This window comes from Trachypithecus francoisi, unplaced genomic scaffold (assembly GCF_009764315.1).
Source record: "Trachypithecus francoisi isolate TF-2019V2 unplaced genomic scaffold, Tfra_2.0 Lachesis_group17, whole genome shotgun sequence".
NCBI lineage: Eukaryota > Metazoa > Chordata > Mammalia > Primates > Cercopithecidae > Trachypithecus > Trachypithecus francoisi.
Window position 1 is genome coordinate 63,495,849 of NW_022681462.1, and position 23,537 is coordinate 63,519,385.

The 23,537-nt window shown below is 39.5% G+C and overlaps 2 protein-coding genes across 9 annotated transcripts in view; one reads left to right on the top strand and one right to left on the bottom strand.

Annotated features, from left to right (window-relative positions):
* PREPL (prolyl endopeptidase like) overlaps positions 1 to 3,811 on the top strand; it is a 54,256-nt gene extending 50,445 nt beyond the window's left edge. For all 7 annotated transcript variants that reach the window (XM_033175825.1, XM_033175827.1, XM_033175823.1 and 4 more), the window contains 2 exons: positions 697 to 770; positions 1,144 to 3,811. In XM_033175825.1, the coding sequence (XP_033031716.1) occupies positions 697 to 770; positions 1,144 to 1,233 (164 nt within the window). In that variant the 3' untranslated portion in view covers positions 1,234 to 3,811. The remainder of the gene's footprint in view (positions 1 to 696; positions 771 to 1,143) is intronic.
* The window catches only part of SLC3A1 (solute carrier family 3 member 1), a 47,445-nt gene continuing 24,065 nt past the window's right edge, over positions 158 to 23,537 (bottom strand). Inside the window, exons 5-10 of one of the 2 annotated variants that reach the window (XM_033175829.1) lie at positions 23,120 to 23,239; positions 22,087 to 22,211; positions 18,576 to 18,771; positions 9,856 to 10,023; positions 8,639 to 8,755; positions 158 to 2,372 (exon numbers count right to left, since the gene is read on the bottom strand). In XM_033175829.1, coding sequence (XP_033031720.1) covers positions 1,932 to 2,372; positions 8,639 to 8,755; positions 9,856 to 10,023; positions 18,576 to 18,771; positions 22,087 to 22,211; positions 23,120 to 23,239 — 1,167 coding nt within the window. In that variant the 3' untranslated portion in view covers positions 158 to 1,931. The remainder of the gene's footprint in view (positions 2,373 to 8,638; positions 8,756 to 9,855; positions 10,024 to 18,575; positions 18,772 to 22,086; positions 22,212 to 23,119; positions 23,240 to 23,537) is intronic. The other variant, XM_033175828.1, reaches the window with a different exon arrangement.

Here is a 23,537-nt window from a genome sequence, read left to right on the forward strand (position 1 = left end):
GACTCCCAGGTTAAAGTGTATGTAACTGCATAACTATACGTCCACTGCCTCCCCTCTTTTTCAAAGGACAGTATTAAAATAGGCAGGACACAAAGACAAAAGGAAATTTAAGAATCAAACATAACTTGGAGATGTACTGCCATACAATTATTAATTTATTTAACAATATTTATTGAGCCATTATTCTTGGGAATCTCTAAAAGACAGATTCTGAGATTTTTGTTTTGGGCCATCAGTGCCCAAACTGTTTAGCTGCTTGAATTTCCTCTAGATAGCTGTTTCAGCTTTATGAGATAAGAATCTCTCCTTTTTGCCTTGAAACTACATGCCAAGTCAGTCTCCCTGTATTCATCTCCATTTGTCCCTCCCATCCATTGCTGTAGTTGGTGTTTTCAGGGCATAAGACTCTCAGATTCCACAGGGCGGGTTGATGATCTCCTGGGTTTCAACCTTCTCCATGTGGCACCATATAGTCTGTTCCATATGGTCTCTTCCTGCTTTCCCTGTGTCAGAAGTTTGTCTTCTGCTGCTTGTCCCCTCCCGTCTTTTTGTTAATGATGGTGGTTTTTGCTTTTTATTCCTTTACTATTATTTGAACTGAGTACTCAAGGAAATGGGGAGAAATGGGTCTCGATCTAAAATCCCAAAGAAGATCCTGTACAATCTTCTAATTGTTCTACATGTTAACTCTTTCAGGCTATCAGGCCCCTAATATTATTCTAGATATTCAGCCTGGAGGCAATCATGTAATTGAGGATTCTCACAAAAAGGTATGTTATTCAAGGCCCTCTCAGTGGACAGATTCCTGAACTAGATACATGTTGTTTTCAAGTTTTCAATGGTTGCAGCAGGGTTTATGACAAAGCTACTTCACAAATGTCCTATCTCTGGGTGAGACCCAGGAGGGGAGGGAGGGACACTGTGTCAATCAGAGAAATGTCTCTCTCCTGTACTTGATAAGTGAACTCTGTTAAAGAAAATAATCTTAATTGTTGGAAGCCTTCTGCCTCTGCCCCAAATGAAAGTATTCTTGCCATAAATTGCTGACTTCAGGGTTAGGTAAAGATGAATAAAGAGAAGCTTAAACAGTGGCATTTTACTACAAGGCCTTCTATTTTATTTTTTGTAATGTGTTTCTTTTAGATTACAGCCCAAATTAAATTCCTGTACGAGGAACTTGGACTTGACAGCACCAGTGTTTTCGAGGATCTTAAGAAATACCTGAAATTGTGAAACACTACATTCAACTGGGAATTGGAAATTGAAATATTTCATAGTCTTGGAGTTAGCAAAAAAAAAAAAATTAATAACTTGAGATTTTTAAGTTATTAATTTTTTAAAATGTGCTTCTCCATCTAAATTTTGCTTAGTCTACATCTTACTTGCTTATACTGTTCTCTCCATTGATGCACATGCCCATTAACCTAGGAAAGTAGTTTTTAAATCATGCTCCTTAGAAGGACATGGAGTAGAGGGAAGGGAAGGATTGGTGATAGCAGAACTCTAGGCCTCCCTTCCAGTCAGAACAGTTGAGCAGTTTACAAATCAGTGTCCTGCCTCTTTGCTAGCAAATGCTTTTAGACACTGTGGCAGTGAGTCATCCTCTAATTTCTATGACTGCATTTTAAGGGAAAAGATAAAATTCTTCCCCTTAAAATTGGTTAAAGTTTTTGAATAATCTGGGGTCCTAATGTGTTCTGGTCATCCGTGATTGATGCTATCTCAATAAAGTTATAAGCTCCTATAAGCGATAATTTACTTTTAAACGTTTTTTTCCAAAACATTTGAGAACCTTTCTTAAAGCACTTACGTTCAAGCTACAGAAATATCAAAGAATGGTTGTTCATCAAGCAGCATGCTGTACATGAAGCTATTACAAATGCTTACAATCCCAAAGAAACGCCAGTGTCTTCATCTCTTCATAAAGGTGCCTAACACGAGGTATACAGTATGTTCAATACACTGGAATAGCATGCTCGATTGGAAACAAAGCATCTATCTCTGAAAGCTGTTTGGCGATGAAGGAGATTCTTTGTGTTGTGTTCAAGGATGAGTCCCTCTCCCTTGTCCAGAAAAATACCACTTGTATCAACTTCACTGCCTTTGTTGGCAGAATTGGTACTTAACCTTATTCTCACTGTAGCGGGGAGGCCTGAAATCATATTCTGTAGATTTAACAGTGTTGATTCTCCAAAATTCAGAACCACGATAAAGATTCTGTCTATGCCATCCAGCTCTCTTGTGTACACAACATAGTGGCTGTCATTTCTCAAATGGCAAAACCAGCCCCTGTTGAGGAGTAGCTCATTGGCATGAAGTAGACTTAAGTCTTGATATAACTTCAAAGCCGATCGGGGCTGAGTCTTTTGGACCTATTTTTTAAAAAAAGTATTTACGTAAGTGTTTGATTCTAAGAATTGTTTGTAAGTATTTTTAATATATTTTAAGGAGTTATTTACCCAAAACACTTGCTTCAATTTTGCCCCTTATAATTGCCAAATTGTAAGCATCAATAAGTAGGTAAGAACAATTTATATAAAAACTAATAGAAATGACAAATTCAGGGTTTCAGTTTGTCTGGGAGTCAATAAGTATGCACAGTGCTCTGCTACATTGAAGAGTTTCTGTAGAGACCAAATTTGACTCCACTTTAGGAATCCCAAAACAAATGTCCACGTCTAAGATGATGAATATTTAACTTGTGTAAAGTCACTCTGTGCTGCATTGTAACTGCCAGATGGCCAGAAGGAAAGCAACAGTGGACTTCTGAGGAATTTGGGTTTGTTCCCCTTTGTAGAATAATGTATAGATTGCTGTTGTGCGAAGATCACGTAACTTTAGCAGGCATGTATTTCTTGCACAGCTAATAGAAGAGAAAGTTGAAAAAAGGATGCAAAATAAAAAGCTGCCTTAGGTGAAAGTTAGAAATTGTAGATTTTTTTTTTTGTTTTACCATAATAGTATGTGTTCATTAAAGATGATTTGAGTTTATTTTACAGCTATATAAAACATACCTAATTTGATGATGTACTTCTAACATTTCATGCATTTATTTTATTGCCTATATAATATAGCCTCCATAAACGTTGACAAATGACACTATTCTGTTGAATGGTTGTACCATACTTAACCACACCCTTTCAATTTGACATTTGTGTTTCTAATATTTTCTATTTTTATTCCCCTCGCCCCATTTTTGTATTATTTAAGATAGATTATCAGAAAGACAGTTCCTTTGTCAAAGAGTATGGGCACTTGATACACAATGCCAAATTATTCTTCATAAGAGCTGTTGCCAAATCAGTGATGATGTTCATTTAATTGTACTCTTGCCAGCCATGTTTACTGGGGTGGTAGTTGTTATTGTGGTTGTTACTGTTCTTTAGGGGTGGGTTCCCAATATGTAGTCTTTAAATAATTATCTAATGGGTGTTTGAAAAAAATGTTTATTCTGTTTGTCAGGTACAAAGATATTTATGATACATGTATATGACTTGTCAAAGTTAACATTTTCTCTAGCCTTAGGTAATGCATGAAAGCACGTTTCAGTGCCACTCACATAAGAAGTGCCCAGTAAGTGTTAGCTATTGTTGTCTACTTATTACTTTCTAGAAGTATGTTGAAGTCTTTTTCTGTAATTGTGGATTTGTCGATTTTGCATTTGAATATTTTCTATATTTTGAAGCTGTTAGATGCGTATTCATGATTTTTAGTGGAATGTTTTATCAATTTTTGAAAATTGCCTTTGTCTCATACAATGCTTTTCATATTGAACTATATTTTGTCTGCTATTAAATATTTCCAAGCCTGACTTTTGTAATTTTATTTTTTATTCAATTACAAGAAGAATACATACTATAAAAAGGTTTTCTTCAACACCTTTCCATAGCTTCACAATTCCCATCGGAGACAGGCACTATATGTTCTTTTGTTTTTATGTATCATATAAAATGACATTCTGTGTCTATGCAAACATGTTTACATATTTTTCTTTACACAATTGGTGACATGTTGCCATTCTATACTTTATTGAATACATGTTAGAAATGGTCTCATACCAATGTATATAGAGCTCTCATTTTTAAAAGCTGCATACTGGGCCCATAGTTGATGGAACTGGTTTTCTATTGATAAAATATTTAAATCAGTCATTTCTCACATCTTCTATTCAAAACAAGTGTTGCAGGCTGGGCAAGGTAGCTCAGGCCATAATCCTAGCGCTTTGGGAGGCCAAGGCAGGCAACCTGAGGTCAGGAGTTCAAGACCAGCCTGGCCAACATGGTGAAACACCATCTCTACTAAAAAATACAAAATTTAGCTAGGCATAATGATGTACACCTGTAATCCCAGCTACTCGGGAGGCTGCGGCAGGAGAATCACTTGAACCTGGGAGGTGGAGGCTGCAGTGAGCCAAGATCACGCCACTGCATTCAAGCATGGGTGACAGAGCAAGACTCTCAAAAAAAAAAGTTATAGTTGAGACTTTGAATATTTATTGTGCACATGTTCACATACTTCTAAATACAAGTATGTAGGAATGGAATTATTAGGTCAAAAGAACCTCATTTTTTGTGTTCATAACTATAGCTGGGTTGCAAGCTTTCTATTTGCTTGCTCTATCTTTTAATTCTTTGTGTTTTGTGTTAGCAGTATCTCTTGTGTCTGTTTTTGTTATCTGAGTGGTTTTATCTTTTAATATGCTAATTTAACCCATTCATATTTGTAATTATTGTATAATTAGACATAATTCTGAAGCCCTATTTTATTTGTAGTTATTGTTTGGGTTTTTTTCTATTAAGCTTTTTATTGGATTGACTGTATAATTCTAGTGTTCTTTGAAAATTTTTATATTTTATGTGTAGTGTTCCTTGAAAATAATTCTTTGAAAATTATTTTTATGTCTGTCCTAATTTTACCATTAAAATTATGACCACTTTAAAATAATTTTTCTCAACATGTAGAACAATGCTGGCCAATAGAACTTTCTGTAATGCTGGAAATGTTCTATATCAGTGCTATCCAATATGGCAGCTACTGAGCACTTGAAGTGTTAGTATGACATGGAACTGATTTTTTTTTTTTTAATAAACAAAATCTCGCTCTGTTGCCCAGGCTGAAGTGCAGTGGCACGATCATGGCTCACTGCAGCCTCAACATCCTGGCCTCAAGTGATCCTCCTGAGTAGTTGGGACTACAGCTGTGCGTCATGATGCCCAGGTAATTTTTTTTTTAAGAGATGGGTTCTTACTATGTTGCCCAGGCTGGTCTCAAACTCCTAGATCAAGTGATCCTCCCGCCTTGGCCTCCCAAAGTGCTGGGATTATAGGCGTGAGCCACCATACCCAGCAGGAACTAAATGTTTAATTCTATTTAATGTAATAGTCACAGTGGTTAATGGCTTCTGAACAGCTCAAATCTAGGGTTACTTTTTCCTGTGCAAAGCAAACACTGCTCTCTTACTTGCTTGCTCCTGTGTGCCCTCTCCCACCCACACACCCTCCCTGCTAATATTTCCCATATAGAATCAAATCACTAAGATTTTTGTTCCAGAATACCTTGTTTTATATTATGTATCAAAAATTATTTAAATCAAGTTATATTATTTCCTTTTCCTTTAATACATTGTATCTCTGTTTTAGATTTGTTATGTTTTGTTTTGTTGGATAGTCCCTTGACTATTCTTTCAGAAAGTGGCCGTGCATGGTAAAATGTGGGTCCTTGCTTTTCCATCTCTATTTTGCTCTCTTACATGCCAGTTTGAATGGATATCGAATTCTAGGTTTAGAATTCAGTTTCCATTACAACTTTGAAGATGGAGTTCTAATGTGCTTCAATTGAGAAGTCTGATGCTAGTCCAATTCTCAACCCTTTTCTCAGGCAATCTAGTTTCAGGTTTGGTTTCTTTCTGAGTAGTTTTGGAGTTTTCTCTATCCTAGCTGTTCTAAAAGATAAAGTCTTCCTTTATCTCTGGATTATGTGTTTTATTTCTTTGTATGTTTCCTCCAGTCTGTTCTCCTGTGCAATTGTTGTTGCTGCATGTTGGAATTCTGTATCTATCTTCCATGTATCCCATTTTTTCTTATACTCATTTCTTTGCCTTTTTCAGTGCATTCTGGACAAGCCTCTAGATCAATTTTTCAGCACACTAATTAGCCCTTATGTTCTGTTTAATTTCATTGACAGTCTTCTACACTTCTGAGATACCTAATCACTTCTTTAAAGAATGTCAAGGAGCTCCATTAAACAACAATCTACTGGGGGTATTTATACTTATATTTAAGTCTTATGTTTGCGATATTTTATCTGCTTTCTACAGTAATCTGTCAGGAATGGTGTCTCCCTTTCATGGTCTTGGTTTTTCTCAGATACTGTGTGATTCTTGATCTGTTTGCTTTTGTGTTTTGACCTTCCTTGTTTGCCTGTCTTTGGTTTCCTGCCTCTCATAATGAGAAGCCAAATTAGGATGTGGGTCTGACTTGTCTTTGGGACATTGGGTTCTTTTCCTACTTGAAGGTGATAAGCTTGCTAGATTCCCACCTTTTTTCTCCTGGCCTCTGTGACTCTGAGCTGAGTAGTAAAAGCTCTCCTTTCTGAGAGCATTCCACAGTGAATTCTCGCCAGGGGACAGCGCTAGAGTTAGGTCTTGTTTTCCTTCTTTTCTTTCTTGATGCACTTGTAGAAGTTTCAGGCTTTGTTCTACTCATTTTCCCATGCATGTGATCACCAAACAGTTCAGGATTTTTTTTTTCCTTAGGGAAATTATGCTACGGCCAATTGCAGGAGTTCAGGAAATTCCTACAGTGCTCTCTCCATTAGAACTGTTTTTCTCCTGTGTGTTTTAGGCTCCCACTTCTATTCTTTTTTTGTTTTGTTTTTTTGAGACGATCTTACTGTGTCACCCAGGCTGGAGTACAGTCGGGTAATCACAGCTCACCGCAACCTTGACCTCTTGGGCTCAGCCTCCTATCTGGGATGACAGGCACATGTCACCAGGCCCAGCTAATTTCCCTTTTTTTTTTTTTTTGGCAGGGGTAGGGGGAAGGTAGAAACAAGGTCTCACTATATTGCCTAAGCTGGTCTCAAACTCCTGTGCTCAGACGTTCCTCTGGCCTTGGCCTCCCAAAATGCTGGGATTACAGGTGTCAGCCATGGTGCCCAGCCCTAATTTTACTTTATATATTTTAGAAATTACTTAAATTTTCTGTTCCTTTCCAGGGTCATTTGGATGTATTTTTATTCAAATGGCATTGTCTGGGATTTATGACTTAGTATCTCTCATCACTCATGATCATTTTTGAAGACTTTGTTAATCTGATAGAAAAAAAGTGCCATGGGCATGGTGGCTCATGCCTGTAATCCCAGCACTTTGCGAGGCTGAGGTGGGTGGATCACCTGAGATCACGAGTTTGAAACCAGCCTGCCCAACATGGTGAAACCCTGTCTCTACTAAAAATACAAAAATTAGCCATACATGGTGGTGGACCCCTGTAATCCCAGCTACTTGGGAGGCCAAGGTCAGAGAATCACTTGAACCCAGGAGGTGGAGGTTGCGGTGAGCCAAGACCACGCCATTGCACTCTAGCCTGGGCAACAAGAGTGAAACTCCATCTCAAAAAAAAAAAAAATTTCAGTTTTAATTTGCATTTTCTCCATCTTTGCTGGTATAGATTTTTATGTAGGATTTCCTACATATTGTATTCAGATTGGCCCATGGGAATATTTTAGACATAATGAAAATCAAGAGGCATTCAACCCAAAACACAAATGTTAAATATATTTTTTGTCTTCAAGACCTACAGCTATATAAAACAAAGCTTATACTGTCCAGGAATTCTCAGTGGTGTTTGTAGCAGGGAGCTGGGGGAGCAGGAGGGTTTGTGTGGCTTTCTATATCTGAATATCCTTGGGAGTTTCCTCAGATTACTCAGACTGGGATGGGGCATGGTGTGTGTGTGTGTGTGTGTGTGTGTGAGCGCAGCAGGGGGGTGGGGGTTGTGCTATGCATTTCTTAGCATTTCTTAAGTATCTCCATGTGGCATCTGTAATTTCATTTCCCCTAGATTGATTTAGTTTGTTTTCCAGTGAAGTTTTGGCTACTGAATGACATTAGTGCTTGATCACTATGAGAACAGAAAAAAGGGCAAAAGCCAAAGTGGTATTAGTATGCCAGAGCAACCACTTTAAGGATCATGTATGGCTTCTGTTTCTTCAGAACAGTAGTGTGGATTTGAGCCTTGCTCTGGGCTGATTATCTCCTTCCTGCCTGCGTGGCTGCCTATCCACCCACCCGCCTCTCTCACTACCTTTTGAGGGGAAGAGAAGAGGAAGGGTAGCTGGGCTAGCTAAAAAGCTTCTATAAAATTTCCTTCATAGCTCAAAGGCCTTAGTAAAGGTCATTCCAATGAAGACTTACATATTCTGTATGATACTTCACTTCGTTTGGTAGATTTCTACCAGTTTGTATTTTCACAAAGGCATGATTTACAAACTCCTTACAAATTGAAAACTGCAAGGGAAGTCTGTGATTGATGTAAAGAGTATCTGTTAAGGTTTAGACACATTCAGGGTGAGTGTGTACTTTCAGTAGAAACCCATTTCTTGTTTCTAAAATCAACATAAAATTTTCACTCATACTTACATCAACATTCACAGTGTGGTAATCTGAATTGGTGGGTAACCAGGTGTGACTAGCTTCAGAAAAACCAGCATTTGAACTGTTGTCCCACTGCATTGGTGACTTTGAGAGGAGAGTATTCTATGTCAAAAGACCAGAAAGGGAAAACAGTGGTTTGGTTATTAAAAGAAATGTACTTTGGTCCTGATTTACTTCATAATTATTTAATTCCCTGTAGTTCTTAGCTAGTGTCTGTACTCATTAGCATTTGTGATGAAAAGGCCTTAACACTAGGTACATAAACCAGTTTCACACTTTTAACTGGAAAGTATCTAGTAACATTTTGAGTTTGAATAGACAATACTAATTTAACATTTTGAGTTTGAATAGACAATACAAATTGAATTTTAATACATGCTTGAAATCTTTGCTGCTTTTTCCTAAAAATCAGTAATATAGGATTTCAAAATATGCTATTACCAATATACATGACTTCTATGGTACAGTGATGGTGAATTTAAGAACACTGCCATGTACAAGTGAGTGTGAATTCTATCCTACTCATTTATTCAGCCTAGTTATTGCTCATGAGTGCACACACACAATTGTAGGAGCTAATAGAAAAAAAAAGCTTCACCTTAATCAAATATTAGGGAAACTGGATCTCATACAATTGAAAGCTAACCACGCAAATTAAAGTTGCAAGACAGTCATCTACACAGCAACACAATTCTGAAATCTGTAGCTACAAAATAAAAAATGCTTAACTTTGAGGCTGTGCACTGCACTTGATAACAGAAAAGAAAGGGTCCTTGTGCTATAGTCGCCAAGACCAAACAGGACAAATGAGAACTAAAGAAATACGTGTTCCTAACTCCACATTTCAAGTAGAGGGAAATGAATAATATTCTAGACTAAACCATTGGTCTCCAATTTTAGTGTGCCTCTGAACACAGTATTCCTGGCAAATAAATAAATGTTAATGTGCCTGTCAGGTAGAAAACATCTTTAAAATGCCCTCCCCAAGAAATTTAGTTGTGTGACTCCAAAAGCATTTTTTAAATAAGCTCTCAAACCACCAAGAAAGCTGAGAATTCTTACTAACAGTAAGAGAAAAGCAAAGTAACCATAATTTTCAACAATGGAATAGAGAGATAGTAAGTTCTCTGATTTGGCAAAAAAGAAAAAATGAGTACTTGGTTTTATAACTGTGATGAATAGTCAAGTTGTATTCAACTTACAGTATCATAGCTTTCATTGAGATTTATGGCTACAATATTTCCCATTCCAATTTCTTCTCCATAGTAAGTTATAGGAGTTCCAGGCAGTGTGAAAAGAAGCATGTTCATCACGTTGACATACTCATTCCCCAAACGAGAAGTCAGCCGGGAACTGTCTGGTCCACCAATCTGAAAGGCAGATATTTTTAAGAACACAGCTCTATAACACAGTTTTCTGAAAGATTTACCCTATTTCACAGAAAGTTCACCAGGTAGCAAAACAAAGTAGATGTGGTACCTTGTTACTAGCAAGCCTGGACTTGAGTCCTAGGCCTGCTATTTGCTGTGTAACTGACCAATTTATTATCTTGGCCACTGATGAGCAAGAAAAGAGTGGTAAGAATTTACAATGATATTGCAAATAAAACTCAAAGGGTACATAGTCATATTTTCTCATATCTGGATAAGAGAATATTGACAGGAAAGGAAACAAAACTGTTGCAGAGAGCAAGACCATGGAACAAGGTGAAAGGACAGGCGTGAGAGACTTCTGATGTGTCCTCTTTTTAAAAATTGTTTTGACTTATGAACTATTCAGACAAAATTTTTAAAGTAAATCAACTTTTGGAAAGAATTTACATAGTCCAAGATGAAATGTTATGAAGTGTTTTCTATTTGTAAATATATTTCCATGTTAAATGTTCTAGCCCTTATTTAAATAAGAGTTTGTTTAAATAAGAATTTATTTCAATCACCTGACAACTCTCCATAACCCACAACTCAAACCCTCATGTCCATATGCTGAGCATGGCACTTTACTTTTTAAAAAGTACTTTCACACCTATATTTCCCTCCTTCACACAACAGTGCTAGCAAGTACTATCTCCATTTTACAAATGAGGAAACAAGCTCTGAGAAATTGCATCATTTATTCAAGTAGTAGTATGAGACAGAACTAGTGTTTGAACTTGAGTCTTAGGACAAGATTTAATTGCTACAATTCAAGAAATAGGAGGTTGCCTTTTTTTTTTTTAACTTCTTAGGATGTATGAAAATGATCTTTATAATTATGTTTTTATAGACCATTATGAAGTATTTTTCTATATTTATGGCCAGGAAATTAGGTCAATTTTTGCCTCCATCCTTTTATTCTTTTCTCTATCATGAGATCTTCTGACAAGAAACCCTTTGATTTCTCAAGCCTTCTGGATATAGAGCACAACAAACACTGGGAGAGGAAGAATGTGATTTCCAGAATTGTCATACTACTTAAAATGTCCAGTTTTTAACAACAACAAATATACAAAACAGGCAAAGAAAACAGGAAAATATGGCTCATATAATGGTGGGGGGAGTCAATAGCAAATGTTGCTTAGGAAGACCAAACATTGGACTTACTAGACAAAGACTTTAAACCAGATATTTTGATATTCAAAGAAAAAAGCTGTGTCTAAAGAATTTAAATAAAGTATATGAACAGTTATCAAATAGACAATAAAGAGACATTATGAAAAAATAAAAAATTTAGAGTTAAGTACAATAGCTAAAGTGAGACATTTACTAGAGGGACTTGACAAATTTGAACTAGCAAAGGAATCAGAAAACTTGAAGACAGGTCAATTGAGAGTATATGGCCTGAGAACCAGAAAGAAAAAATAGAGAAGAATGAGGCCTGGCACTGTGGCTCCCACCTGTAATCCCAGTGCTTTGGGATGCCAAGGCAGGAGGATTGCTTGAGCCCAGGAGTTCTAGACCAGCCTGGGCAATATGGTGAGACCCCATGTCTACAAAAAATTAAAAATTTTGCCAGGCATGGTGGCATGCACCTGTAGCCTCAGCTACTCAAGAAGCTGAGATGGGAAAATTGAGCACAGGACGTCAGGGTTGCAGTGAGCCATGTTTACACCACCGCACTCCAGCCTGGGTGACAGAGCAAAACCCTATCTCAGAAAAAAGAGCAGACTCTCAGAGACCTGTGGGATACTATCATGCATACCAACATATGCAAAGTGGGAATCTCAGAAGGAGAGAAGGGAGAGAAATGGTCAGAAACAATATTTGAAAAAATAGCCAACAACTTCCCAAATTTGATTTTTTTTAGTATTGTGTATCTAAGAACCTCAGTGAACTCCAAGTAGGACAAAATTTTTAAAAACCCACACTTAGACATATCAGTCAAACCGTTAAAAGACACAATCTTTAAAGGAGCAAAGAAAATTGGTATATCACATGTAAGGAATCTCAATAAGATTAGCAATTGACTTCTTAACAGAAACCATGGAGGCCAGAGGGCAATGGGATGACATATTCGAACTGATGAAAGAAAGAAATGTAAACCAAGATTTCTATATCCAGCAAAACCGTTATTCAATAATGAAAATATGAGATACACTACTTCATATGTACTATGATGAGCATAATTTTTAAAAACAAGACAGAAAAGTGTCAGGATGAAAAGAAATTGGAATCTTCGTATATTGCTGATGGGAATGTAAAATGGAGAAGTCACTATACTATGGAAAATAGTTTGGTAGTTCCTCAAAATCAGAGAAGTATTATATGATCCAAGGCTGGGCACAGTGGCTCACACCTGTAATCCTAACACTTTGAGAGGCCAAGGTAGGAGGATCACTCGAGCTCAGGAGTTCAAGACCAGCCTGGACAACATGGCAAAAACCCATCTCCAAAAAAAATACAAAAATTAGCCAGGTATGGTGGCATGCACCTATAGTCCCAGCTACTTGGTGGGAGCTGAGGCAAGAGGATTGCTTGAGCCCAGGAAGTCAAGGCTGCCATGAGCCATGTTCACACCACTGTGTTCCAGCCTGGGTGACAAAGTGAGACCCTGTCTCCAAAAAAAGGGCTGGATACGATGGCTTATGCCTGTAATCCCAGCACTTTGGGAGGCCAAGGCAGCAAATCACTTGAGGCCAGGAATTCCAGACCAGCCTGGCCAACATGTCAAAACCCCATTTCTACTAAAAATACAAAAATTAGCCAGTCATGGTGGCACATGCCTGTAATCTGAGCTACACAGGAGGCTGAGGCATAAGAATTACTTGAACCCAGAGTTGGAGTTTGCAATGAGCCAAGATCATACCACTGCACTCCAGCCTGGGTGATAGTGAGACTCAAAAACAAAACAAAAACAAGAAAGAAGTATTATGTGACCCAGCAATTCCACTCCGTGGTATAGATCCAGAAGAATTGAAATCTGGGGCTTAAACAGATACTTGTACACCATTGGTTTGTAACATTATTCCAGTAGCCAAAAGAAGGCAAAACCACAAATGTCACCAACAGATGAATAGATAACATGTGTTACTACATAGGTACCATGGAATGTTATTCAGTCATAAGAAGGCGTAAGATGTGATACATGCTACTGTATGTATGAAGGGAACTTGAAAACATTAAGCTAAGTGAAATGAGGCAGACACAAAAGGACAAACATTGTTATGATTCCACTTATATGAGGTACCTAGAATAGGCAAATTTCTAGAGGCTGAAAATAGAATGGAGGATATTGGGTTAGTGGTGGGAGTGAGGAATTACTGTTTAATGGGTACAGGTTTTCTGTTTGGGATGATAAAAGTTCTAGAAACATAATGGTGATGGTTGTACAACATTTTGAATGTATTTAATGCATTGAATTACACACTTTCAAATGTTTAAAATTATGTTTTATGCATATTTTGCCATAATTTTAAAACAACAAATTCCTCAGGAGGCTGGGCACAGTGGCTCACACCTGTAATCCCAGCACTTTGGGAGGCCGAGGTGGGCGGATCATGAGGTCAGGAGACTGAGACCATCCTGGCTAACACGAGGAAACCCTGTCTCTACTAAAAATGCAAAAAGTTAGCCGGGCGTGGTTGCAGGTACCTGTAGTCCCAGTTACTCAGGAGGCTGAGACAGGAGAATGGCGTGAACCCAGGAGGCGGAGCTTGCAGTAAGCCAAGATCACGCCACTGTACTCCAGCCTGGGTGACAGAGCAAGACTCTACCTCAGAAAAAAATAATAATAATTCCTCAGGAATTCATAATAAACTATTAGAAACAAAAAACAAGTTCAGCAATGTTATAGGATACAAGATCAATATACACAAATCTATTGTATTTCTATACACTAATAATGAAGAATCCAAAATTGAAATTAAGAAAACAATTCAGTTTACAATAATATCAAAAGAACAAAATACTTAGGAATAAATTGAACAAAAGGTATAAGACTTATACAATGAAAAATACAAAACATCATCGAAAGAGCTAAATAAGATACATCTGTGTTCATGCATTAGCAGACTTAATATTGTTAAGATGGCATGACTGCCAAAAATGATGAACAGATTCTGTGCAATCCCTATCAAAATCCCAGTTGGCTTTTTAAATCCCGGTTGGCTATTCTAAAATTTATATGGAAATACTAAAATTTACGTGGAAATATAAGGTACCCAGAACAGCTAAAACAATCTTGAAAAATAACAAAGTTGGAGGACCCATACCTGTCTATGTTAAAACTTACTAAGCTACACCAACTCAGGGTGTTCAGGCATAGAAACAGACATATAGATGAGCAGAACTGAGGTCTGGAAATCTAATCAACTGATTTTTTGTTTTGTTTTGTTTTATATATATATATATATTTTTTTTTTTTTTTTTTTTTTTTTTTTTGAGACAGAGTCTTGCTCTGTCGCCCAGGCTGGAGTGCAGTGGTGCGATGTTGGCTCACTGCAAGCTCTACCTCCCGGGTTCACACCATTCTCCTGCCTCAGCCTCAGTAGCTGGGGCTACAGGCGCCTGCCACCACACCTGGCTAATTTTTTATATTTTTAGTGGAGATGGGGTTTCACTGTGTTAGCCAAGATGGTCTCGATCTCCTGACCTCGTGATCCACCCGCCTCAGCCTCCCAAAGTGCTGGGATTACAGGCATCAGCCACCACGCCCGGCCTTATTTTATATTTAGAGATGGGTTCTCACTCTGTCACCCAGGTTGGAGTTCAGTAGTTGATGATCATGGCTCACTGCAACCTTGAACTCCTGGGCTCAACTCCCACCTCAACCTCCCAAAATGCTGGGATTTCAGGTGTGAGCCACCATGCCCAGCCTACAATCAGTTGAGTTTTCAACAAAGATTCCATGATAATCCAATGAAGGAAAGAATAGTCTTTTTAGCATGTGGTGCTGAGATAAATGGACCAGGCAGTGGTTTCTAATATAACACTAAAAGTGCAAGTAACAACAACAACAAAACAATTGGACTTCATAAAAATTAAAAGCTTTTATGCTTTTTGAGGGACGCTATCAAGAAAGTGACATGAAAGCCCACAGAATGGGAGAAAATACTTGCAAATCACCTATCCAGTATATATCAGGAATTCTTACAACTAAACAGTAAAAAGATAACCAAATGTAATTATAGGCAAATAATTTGGATAGACATTTCTCCAAATAGGACATACAAACGTCCAATAAGCACATGAAAATACCCTCAACAAAATTAGCCATCAGGGAAATGCAAAAAAAAAAAATTACAATGAGATAACAACTTGACACTCAGCAGGAAAGCCATCATCACAAGGCTTGATGAGATGTAGAAAAATTGGAACCCTTGTAACATAGCTGCTGGGAATGTAAAATGGTGTAACTACTTTGGAAAACAGTTTGGCAGTTCCTCAAATAGTTAAATGTAGACTTACCATATGCCCAGTGGAGCAGTTCCACTCCCCGATATATACCAGAGAGAACTGAAAACATGCTTTTATAAAAACTGGTACACAAATGTCCATAGCATCACCATTCATAATAGTCCAAAAGTGAAAACACACATATGTCAATTCATGAATGGATAAACAAAATGTGCTTTATGGAAGTTATTATTCAGCCATAAAAAGGAACGATGTACTGATACGTACTGCAACATGGATAAACCTTGAAAACACCATGTTAAGTGAAAGAAGCTAGACACAAAAGGCCCATATTGTATAACTTCATTTACATGAAATGCCCTGAGTAGGCAAATCCATAGACACAGAAGGTAGGTGAGTGGTTGCCAGAGACTGAGGACAGAGAGGGAGGGGCCATGCGGAGTGATTACTAATGGGATATGTGGTTTCTTTTGGGGGTGATGAAAATGCTCTGGAATGAGATGTTGGTGATAGTTGCATAATTCTGTGAATATACCAAAAATCCACTTAATTATATACTTTAAAGATGGTAAATTTTGGCTGGACTCGGTGGCTCACACCTGCAATCCCAGCACTTTGGGAGGCTGAGATGGGTGGATCACCTGAGGTCAGGAATTCGAGACCAGCCTGGTCAACATGATGAAACCCCATGTCTCTACTAAAAATACAAAAAAAATAGCTGGGCATGGTGGCATGCACCTGTAATCCCGGGTACTCTGGAGGCTGAGGCAGGAGAATTACTTGAACCCAGGAGGCAGAGGTTGCAGTGAGTCAGGATCGTGCCACTGCACTCCAGCCTGGGTAACAAGAGCAAAACTCCATCTCGAAAAAAAAAAACAAAAAAAGATAAATTTTATGGTATGTGAATTGTATCTCAACAAAGTTGTTATTTTAAAATTGTAGTATAGTTTTAATACTTAACATTTAACAAATTAAAGCTTTTACCATGGCTAAATGTGAGCCTCTTTCCCCTCACCGGACGGAGAAAGGCTCTGGCAATGGAAACACACATTCCTGCCAATTAAAGAATCAGAAAACATTGAAATAAGCTTAATCATGGTTCGCAGATTCTGCCAGTGTTTTTCTGCCTAGGCTGCATTTTCTCCTTTATCCTTTCAGGTTTTCATCAGGCTGCGTAAGATAGTTGGCAGGATCTGTGCATAAAGTATCAAAATCATACCACTTTTCAGGGCTCAGATCAAACCTACAAGTATTGTGGGGGTACCACAGAAGATATTGACTAGTGTGAGGCAACTTGCTATACAAGAGCAACTCTCTCTGTATATAAGAGAAGGCACAGCTTTGGTAAATCGCTGAACTGCATAAGAATAACAGCACCAGCAACAAACAAACCCTGAGCCTGAGCACCTCAGTGTGAGGTGGGCACCAGGCTAGGATGCTGAGAACCTGCCTCTGCCCTTACCCAGTGCACAGTCCAGTGGGGAAAGCAGACATCATGGAAGTGTGTGGACTTTAAGGAAAGGGAATGAAGGGGTGCTACAGTATACAGTAGGTAGACCTGACACCTCATTTGGGGGCTCCAGAAGGCTTCCTGTGTTGACACTTACCTGAGACCTAAAGGATGAGACCATAGAAACAGCCTAAGGTGGTAGAGATACAGAGAGATGGAATATTATCGAGACTAAAAAGGTGTTTTAGAATTTACATTTATAATATATTAAAGAAAGGAAGGGCCAGGAGTGGTGGCTCATGCCCTGTAATCCCAGCACTTGGGGAGGCCGAGACGGGTGGATCACAAGGTCAGGAGTTCAAGACCAGCCTGAGCAACATGGTGAAACCCGTCTCTACTAAAAATAAAAAAATTAGCTGCGCATGGTGGTGTGCACCTGTAATCCCAGCTACTCAGGAGGCTGAGGCAGGAAAATTGCTTGAACCTGGGAGGCGGAGCTTGCAGAGAGTCAAGATCGCACCACTGCACTCCAGCCTAGGCAACAGAGGGAGACTCCATCTCAAAAAAAAAAAAAGAAAGGAGGGTTGTCTTTTATATGAGAGAAAGAAACTTCCATTTTGTTTCAACCACTGTTACTGTGGGACTTTGAAGCAGCAGGGCTTACATCGATAATACTACAAACATCTTACAGAGGGGCCTAATGTTGATCTCAAACTCAAAGACTGAAAGATCAGATCAGGAAAAGCAACCCTGACAGGTGTGGAAGTGAGAATACTGGTTTGTTACCACAGGTATGTATCACTGTATCTTTTGTTCTTTACTGAAGTAATATATTGCCAGTCTTGAAAAATGTTAGTGCCGGGCATGGTGGCTCATGCCTGTATTCCCAGCACTTTGGGAGACTAAGGTGGGCAGATCACCTGAGGTCAGGAATTTAAGACGAGCCTGGCCAACATGGTAAAACCCCACCTCTACTAAAAATACAAAAACAAAAATAATTAGCCAGGCATGGTGGCATGCGCCTGTAGTCCCAGCTACTCAGGAGGGTGAAGTGGGAGGATTGCTTGAGCCTCAGAGGTTGAGGCTGCAGTGAGCCATGATTGCACCATTGCACTCCAGCCTGGGTGCAGAGTGAGACCCTATCTCAAAAAAAAAAAAAAAAAAAAAATTGTTCTGAAGAGTGTAGTGCAGAAGGTGGAGAAATTCTTTCTCTGAGAATCTCTGTAGTTTAAATGCTTTTTGCAGTGCATTCTACCCCACAAATTGGTGTTTTGTCACAGTTTTATGTTGCCCTGAATTGCGGTGTACCTCTTTCCACACCTGAAATCCTTTCTTCCCATTGACCTCATAAACTCTGGGATATGTGGGGAGAAATTATTTTTTGATATCCATCCTCAAAAAGCCTAGCAGTGTTCTGAGCATAGACAAGCACTAATTCAATATCCATTCCATTCAGTGGGCAGTGTCTCTCCCTTAACAAAAAGAACCTGGCAGAGGTTGGGACAGGCCTGGCCACTGAACAATCATGAAATAAGGCAGAGGTGATGGTCACTTAGAGACAAAGGTCCATTGTATTTTAGAGGTAACTAGACAGCAAAGGCAACAGCAGCACATTATGTACTGTGCTGGCATGAGGACTTACCATCCAATTAGGCCATTTTCCTTCTGGCATGTTTTCCATCCAGGATGTGATAACCTCATACACACTGTTCCCAGAAACTGTGTCTAGCATGGTGAGGTAATTGTTGAAGGGAAAGTCGGCTTCTTGGATAAATGGCAATCCATAGTACATCACGGTTCTGTCAATAGTTTCTGCATAGGCTTCAGTCCCCATGAACCTGTAAGAGTTGACAAGGTTCAGTGTCATCAGGGCCTGTCAGAAGACTGGGAAGGCGCTCCACAGCTGCTTATCTTGCATGTACAAGATGTAGGGGCTGAATGCACACCATTAACCATATAGGACTAGCACGTTCTAGAAAGCATAATCAAGCTGTCACCAAATGTTAGACTGGATTAAGAAAATGTGGCACATATACACCATGGAATACTATGCAGCCATAAAAAAGGATAAGTTCATGTCCTTTGCAGGGACATGGATGAAGCTGAAAACCATCATTCTGAGCAAACTATCACAAGGACAGAAAATAAAATACTGCATGTTCTCACTCATAGGTGGGAACTGAATAACGAGAACACATGGACACAGGGCGGGGAACATCACACACCGGGGCCTGTCAGTGGGTGGGGGGGCTAAGGGAAGGACAGCATTAGGAGAAATACCTAATGTAAATGACAAGTTGATGGGTGCAGCAAACCAACATGGCACATGTATACCTATGTACCAAACCTGCACGTTGTTCACATGTACCCTAGAACTTAATAAAAAATAATACAAGGCAGACAAATCTCCCCCCTCAAAAAATGAAACACATTTGAGTGCCAGGCATGGTGGCTCACACCTGTAATCCCAACACTTTGGGAGGCCGAGGCAGGTGGATCACTTGAGGTCAGGAGTTTGAGACAAACTTGGCCAACATGGAGAAACCTTGTCTCTACCAAAAATACAAAAATTAGGTGTGGTGTGGTGGTGTGTGCCTGTAATCCCAGCTACTCGGAAGGCTGAGGCAGGAGAATCACTTGAATTTGGCAGGTGAAGATTGCAGTGAGCCAAGATCGTGCCACCACACTCCAGCCTGGGCAACAGAGTGAGACTCTTAAAAAAAAAAAAAATTGGATCTCAGTCTATATTGGTTTTTTGAGACAGAGTTTCGCTCTCATTGCCCAGGCTGGAGTGCAATGCCGTGATCTCTGCTCACTGCAACCTCCACCTCCCCCTGGGTGCCAGCGATTCTCCTGCCTCAGCCTCCCAAATAGCTGGGATTACAGGTGGCCGCCACCAAGCCCGGCTAATTTTTTTGTGTTTTTAGTAGACACGGGGTTTCACCATGTTGGCCAGGCTGGTCTCAAACTCCTGACCTCAGATGATCCGCCCGCCTCAGCCTCCCAAAGTGCTGCAATTATAGGCATGAGCCACCACACCCAGCCTGTTCTTTTTTTTCTAAACCTAGAATCCTAGGAGAAATAATCTCCTAGAATCAAAAATCAGTAACATCCTGACACTAAAACTCATTGACATCCATGAAGACTTTCTTTAGCAATTCTCATCACTCCATTTAGAATCTGAAGTTTATGTCTGCAAATAAGGTGAGGTATTTTCTCCAAAAGAACTTCCCCTTGTATTTGAGTCCCTATAAAGTCTTGCCTTATTATTGGTGTGCACTCTCAAACACTGTTTGATGAAGACCCATTCACCTGAAATGACTCCGATCAATGCTGGCTTTAGCTATGTGAGGCAGCATATTTATGGATAAGTGCATGGTCTCTGGAGCCCAACTGCTTCAGTTCCAATCCCATAGTTGCCACTCCTACCTGTGGGCATTACCTGCATGCTTAGAACCTCAGTTTTCTTATCTATAAAATGGAGACAGGAATCGGAGTACCTACTCTAAGGAGATGAAATTTAATTCCTTCCTAATTGATTCTGTTGGGTGATCTATATAAACTTAATGATGGGTAATTTTATTGAGTATTATGATCCAGGCACTACTTTAAGTACTTTATATACATTATTTAATCTCACAACGGCCGTATAGAGGTTACTGCTATCACTTTTTTATTGATGAGAAAACAGACTTATGTTAATTAACTGGCCCTAGATCACACAGCTACAGAGCAGGACTCCTTCAGACCTACCTGATTTCAAAGCTGTGGTCCTGATACTTTAGCTGAAACATGTGGATTCATACTGTACAAGGAAACTACATATCCAATAACAATGATAAAAGTAATACTACAGAGAAGGAGCTGGTATTTTTTTTTTTTTTCTTGAGATGGGAGTCTTGCTCTGTTGCCCAGGCTGGAGTACAATGGCATGATCTCAGCTCACTGCAACCTCCACCTCCCGGGTTCAAGCAATTCTCCTGCCTCAGCCTCCTGAGTAGCTGGGATTACAGGCATGCACCACCATGGCTGGCTAATCACTGTAGTTTTAGTAGAGGAGGGTTTCGCCATGTTGCCCAGGCTGGTCTCAGACACCGTCAGGTGATCTGTCAGCCTCGACGCCCACCCCCGCCCCCCCCCCAACACCGTGCTGGTATTACAGGCATAAGCCACTGCACCCAGCTGGAGCTGGTTCTGTTTTTTTGGTTCTTATTTTTTTTATTTTTTTATTTTTTTGAGATGGAGTCTCGCTCTGTTGCCCAGGCTGGAGTGCAGTGGCACAATATTGACTCACTGCAACCTCTGCCTCCCGGGTTCAAGTGATTTTCCTGCCTCAGCCTCCCAAGTAGCTGGTATTATAGGCACCCACCACCAGGCCCAGCTAATTTTTGTATTTTTAGTAGAGACAGGGTTTCACCACGTTGGCCAGGATGGTCTCGAACTCCTGACCTCGTGATCTGCCTGCCTTGGCCTCCCACAGTGCTGGGTTTACAGACATGAGCCACTGTGCCCAGCCTGGAGCTGGTTTTTTAAAAAGATAAAACAATGGTTCATGGTTAACATTTAGCTAAGATAATCTTTTTTTTTTTTTTTTTTGGAGATGGAGTCTCGCTCTGTCGCCCAGGCTGGAGTGCAGTGGCCGGATCTCAGCTCACTGCAAGCTCCACCTCCCGGGTTTACGCCATTCTCCTGCCTCAGCCTCCCGAGTAGCTGGGACTACAGGCGCCCGCCACCTCGCCCGGCTAGTTTTTGTATTTTTTAGTAGAGACGGGGTTTCACCGGGTTAGCCAGGATGGTCTCGATCTCCTGACCTCGTGATCTGCCCGTCTCGACCTCCTAAAGTGCTGGGATTACAGGCTTGAGCCACCACGCCCGGCCTATAATCTCTTTTTAATTAACCTAATTTTCACAAAACTCCTGTGAAGAAGTAGTGTGATCAATCTGCATCATTTAACAAAAGAGGAAACAAAGTCAGCAAAGTAAGCAAACAGGAAAGGAATATGGCAGGCCCCGGTATAACCAAACTGTAATCAATTATAATTATGCAGGATTGTTACATTATTACTTGAACCTCCAAATACACTTGGTTGTGAGGGATACACTGCAGATCACACACTAAGCCTGGGAAGAATGAGAGCATGTGCTGTGGTCACCTGTATCTGCCGGGCTCCGTGCTGTATTGGTCCATGGTCTGCCGGAAGCTGCGGACAATGTCATGCATTCCCACCTGCGTGGTGGTGAAGTCATGGTACAGCTCCGAGTATTGTGTGACCGTGTCCTTTGAAAACCAGGACGACATGGTTATCATTTCATACATCGCATGCCCACAGCTGGCTCTATGTTGAATGTAGACAACCTCTTCAAAGGGCTCAAGCCAAACGAGACACACACTCAAACATGGTTTTGTGGATGGAGAAGAATACTTCATTTGATGCTCAAGTTGTTAACTTTATAAATCTACTAAGCAATATTTCTCTAATAAACTGTCACCCATTTTAGCAAATTTTACCAAGCAAAACATTGATTACAAAGTCCTCCTGACCATGTAATTGTCAAAATGTTTCAGACACTTTTAAAGACAAAGAAAATGATCTTAGTGGTTATAGAGCTCATTATTACACTTATACTTTATCTGCTCACAAAAATATTAACATCATGCACTTAAATTTGTTTCTTTGCCACCACTATCCTTTCTCCTTACTGTTATGCTTTTCTCAGGGTTTCAATAAACTTTTCCTGATTTCTATATCTTTGTAGGATTTCTACGTCAATGTCTTATTTTTATGTCTTTCTAGGATGACAATAATCTCCTAGAATCAAAACAAAAGATAACATCTCATACAAGCCAAGGCCTCCTCACTTGAACTTATGTCAGATGACAACATTGCAGGAGTAAATGTCCTCTATTTTGTGGCCCTTGGTAGAGGCCACACTGTCCATGTCTTTCAAAACCCTTGTCACTGATGGACTCCAAGGGATCCCTCGCTCTGGAGGGAACCAGTGGAAAAAACATCTTGTGCATATGCATTTGAAACTCTTGCGCATTTCCTAAAGAAATGAATCAAGGTACTTACTAGACACAGGACAAAACTCATCTTTGTAACTGGTATCTCAGGCTGAGAAAGAAGACACTCTGATGACATTTTCAGAAAAGGCAAAAGAAAAACGTTTAAAATAAAACTTTACCGGGATTTGGGTCTTATTTACTTGGATCTCATCTCTCAGATGCTTTGCTTCTAGGAGAAATTTAACAGCATCAAAGCTAAAACCATCAACACCCTTTGTGAGCCAGAACCGTAAAATTTCCTAAAGACGAAGAAGCAAAATGCTTGGTTACATTAACTACACTTTATTATCACAACATTTAATAAAAGTTTTGACTGTTAACAACTTGGCATCATAAAATAGATATCTACATACAGAACAAGCACAGTATTCACGTATTCACATAGCCTATTTTTTATGTATTTAGCTTAACTGTCTTACTATAATGCACTCTCAAGTAACTGCATTTAGTGACTCCCACACCTCCTTCATATTTGAATTCAGAATTACAATTAGTTACATTTGTAATGGATGTTATGGAGATGTTTCCAAAGCTTAG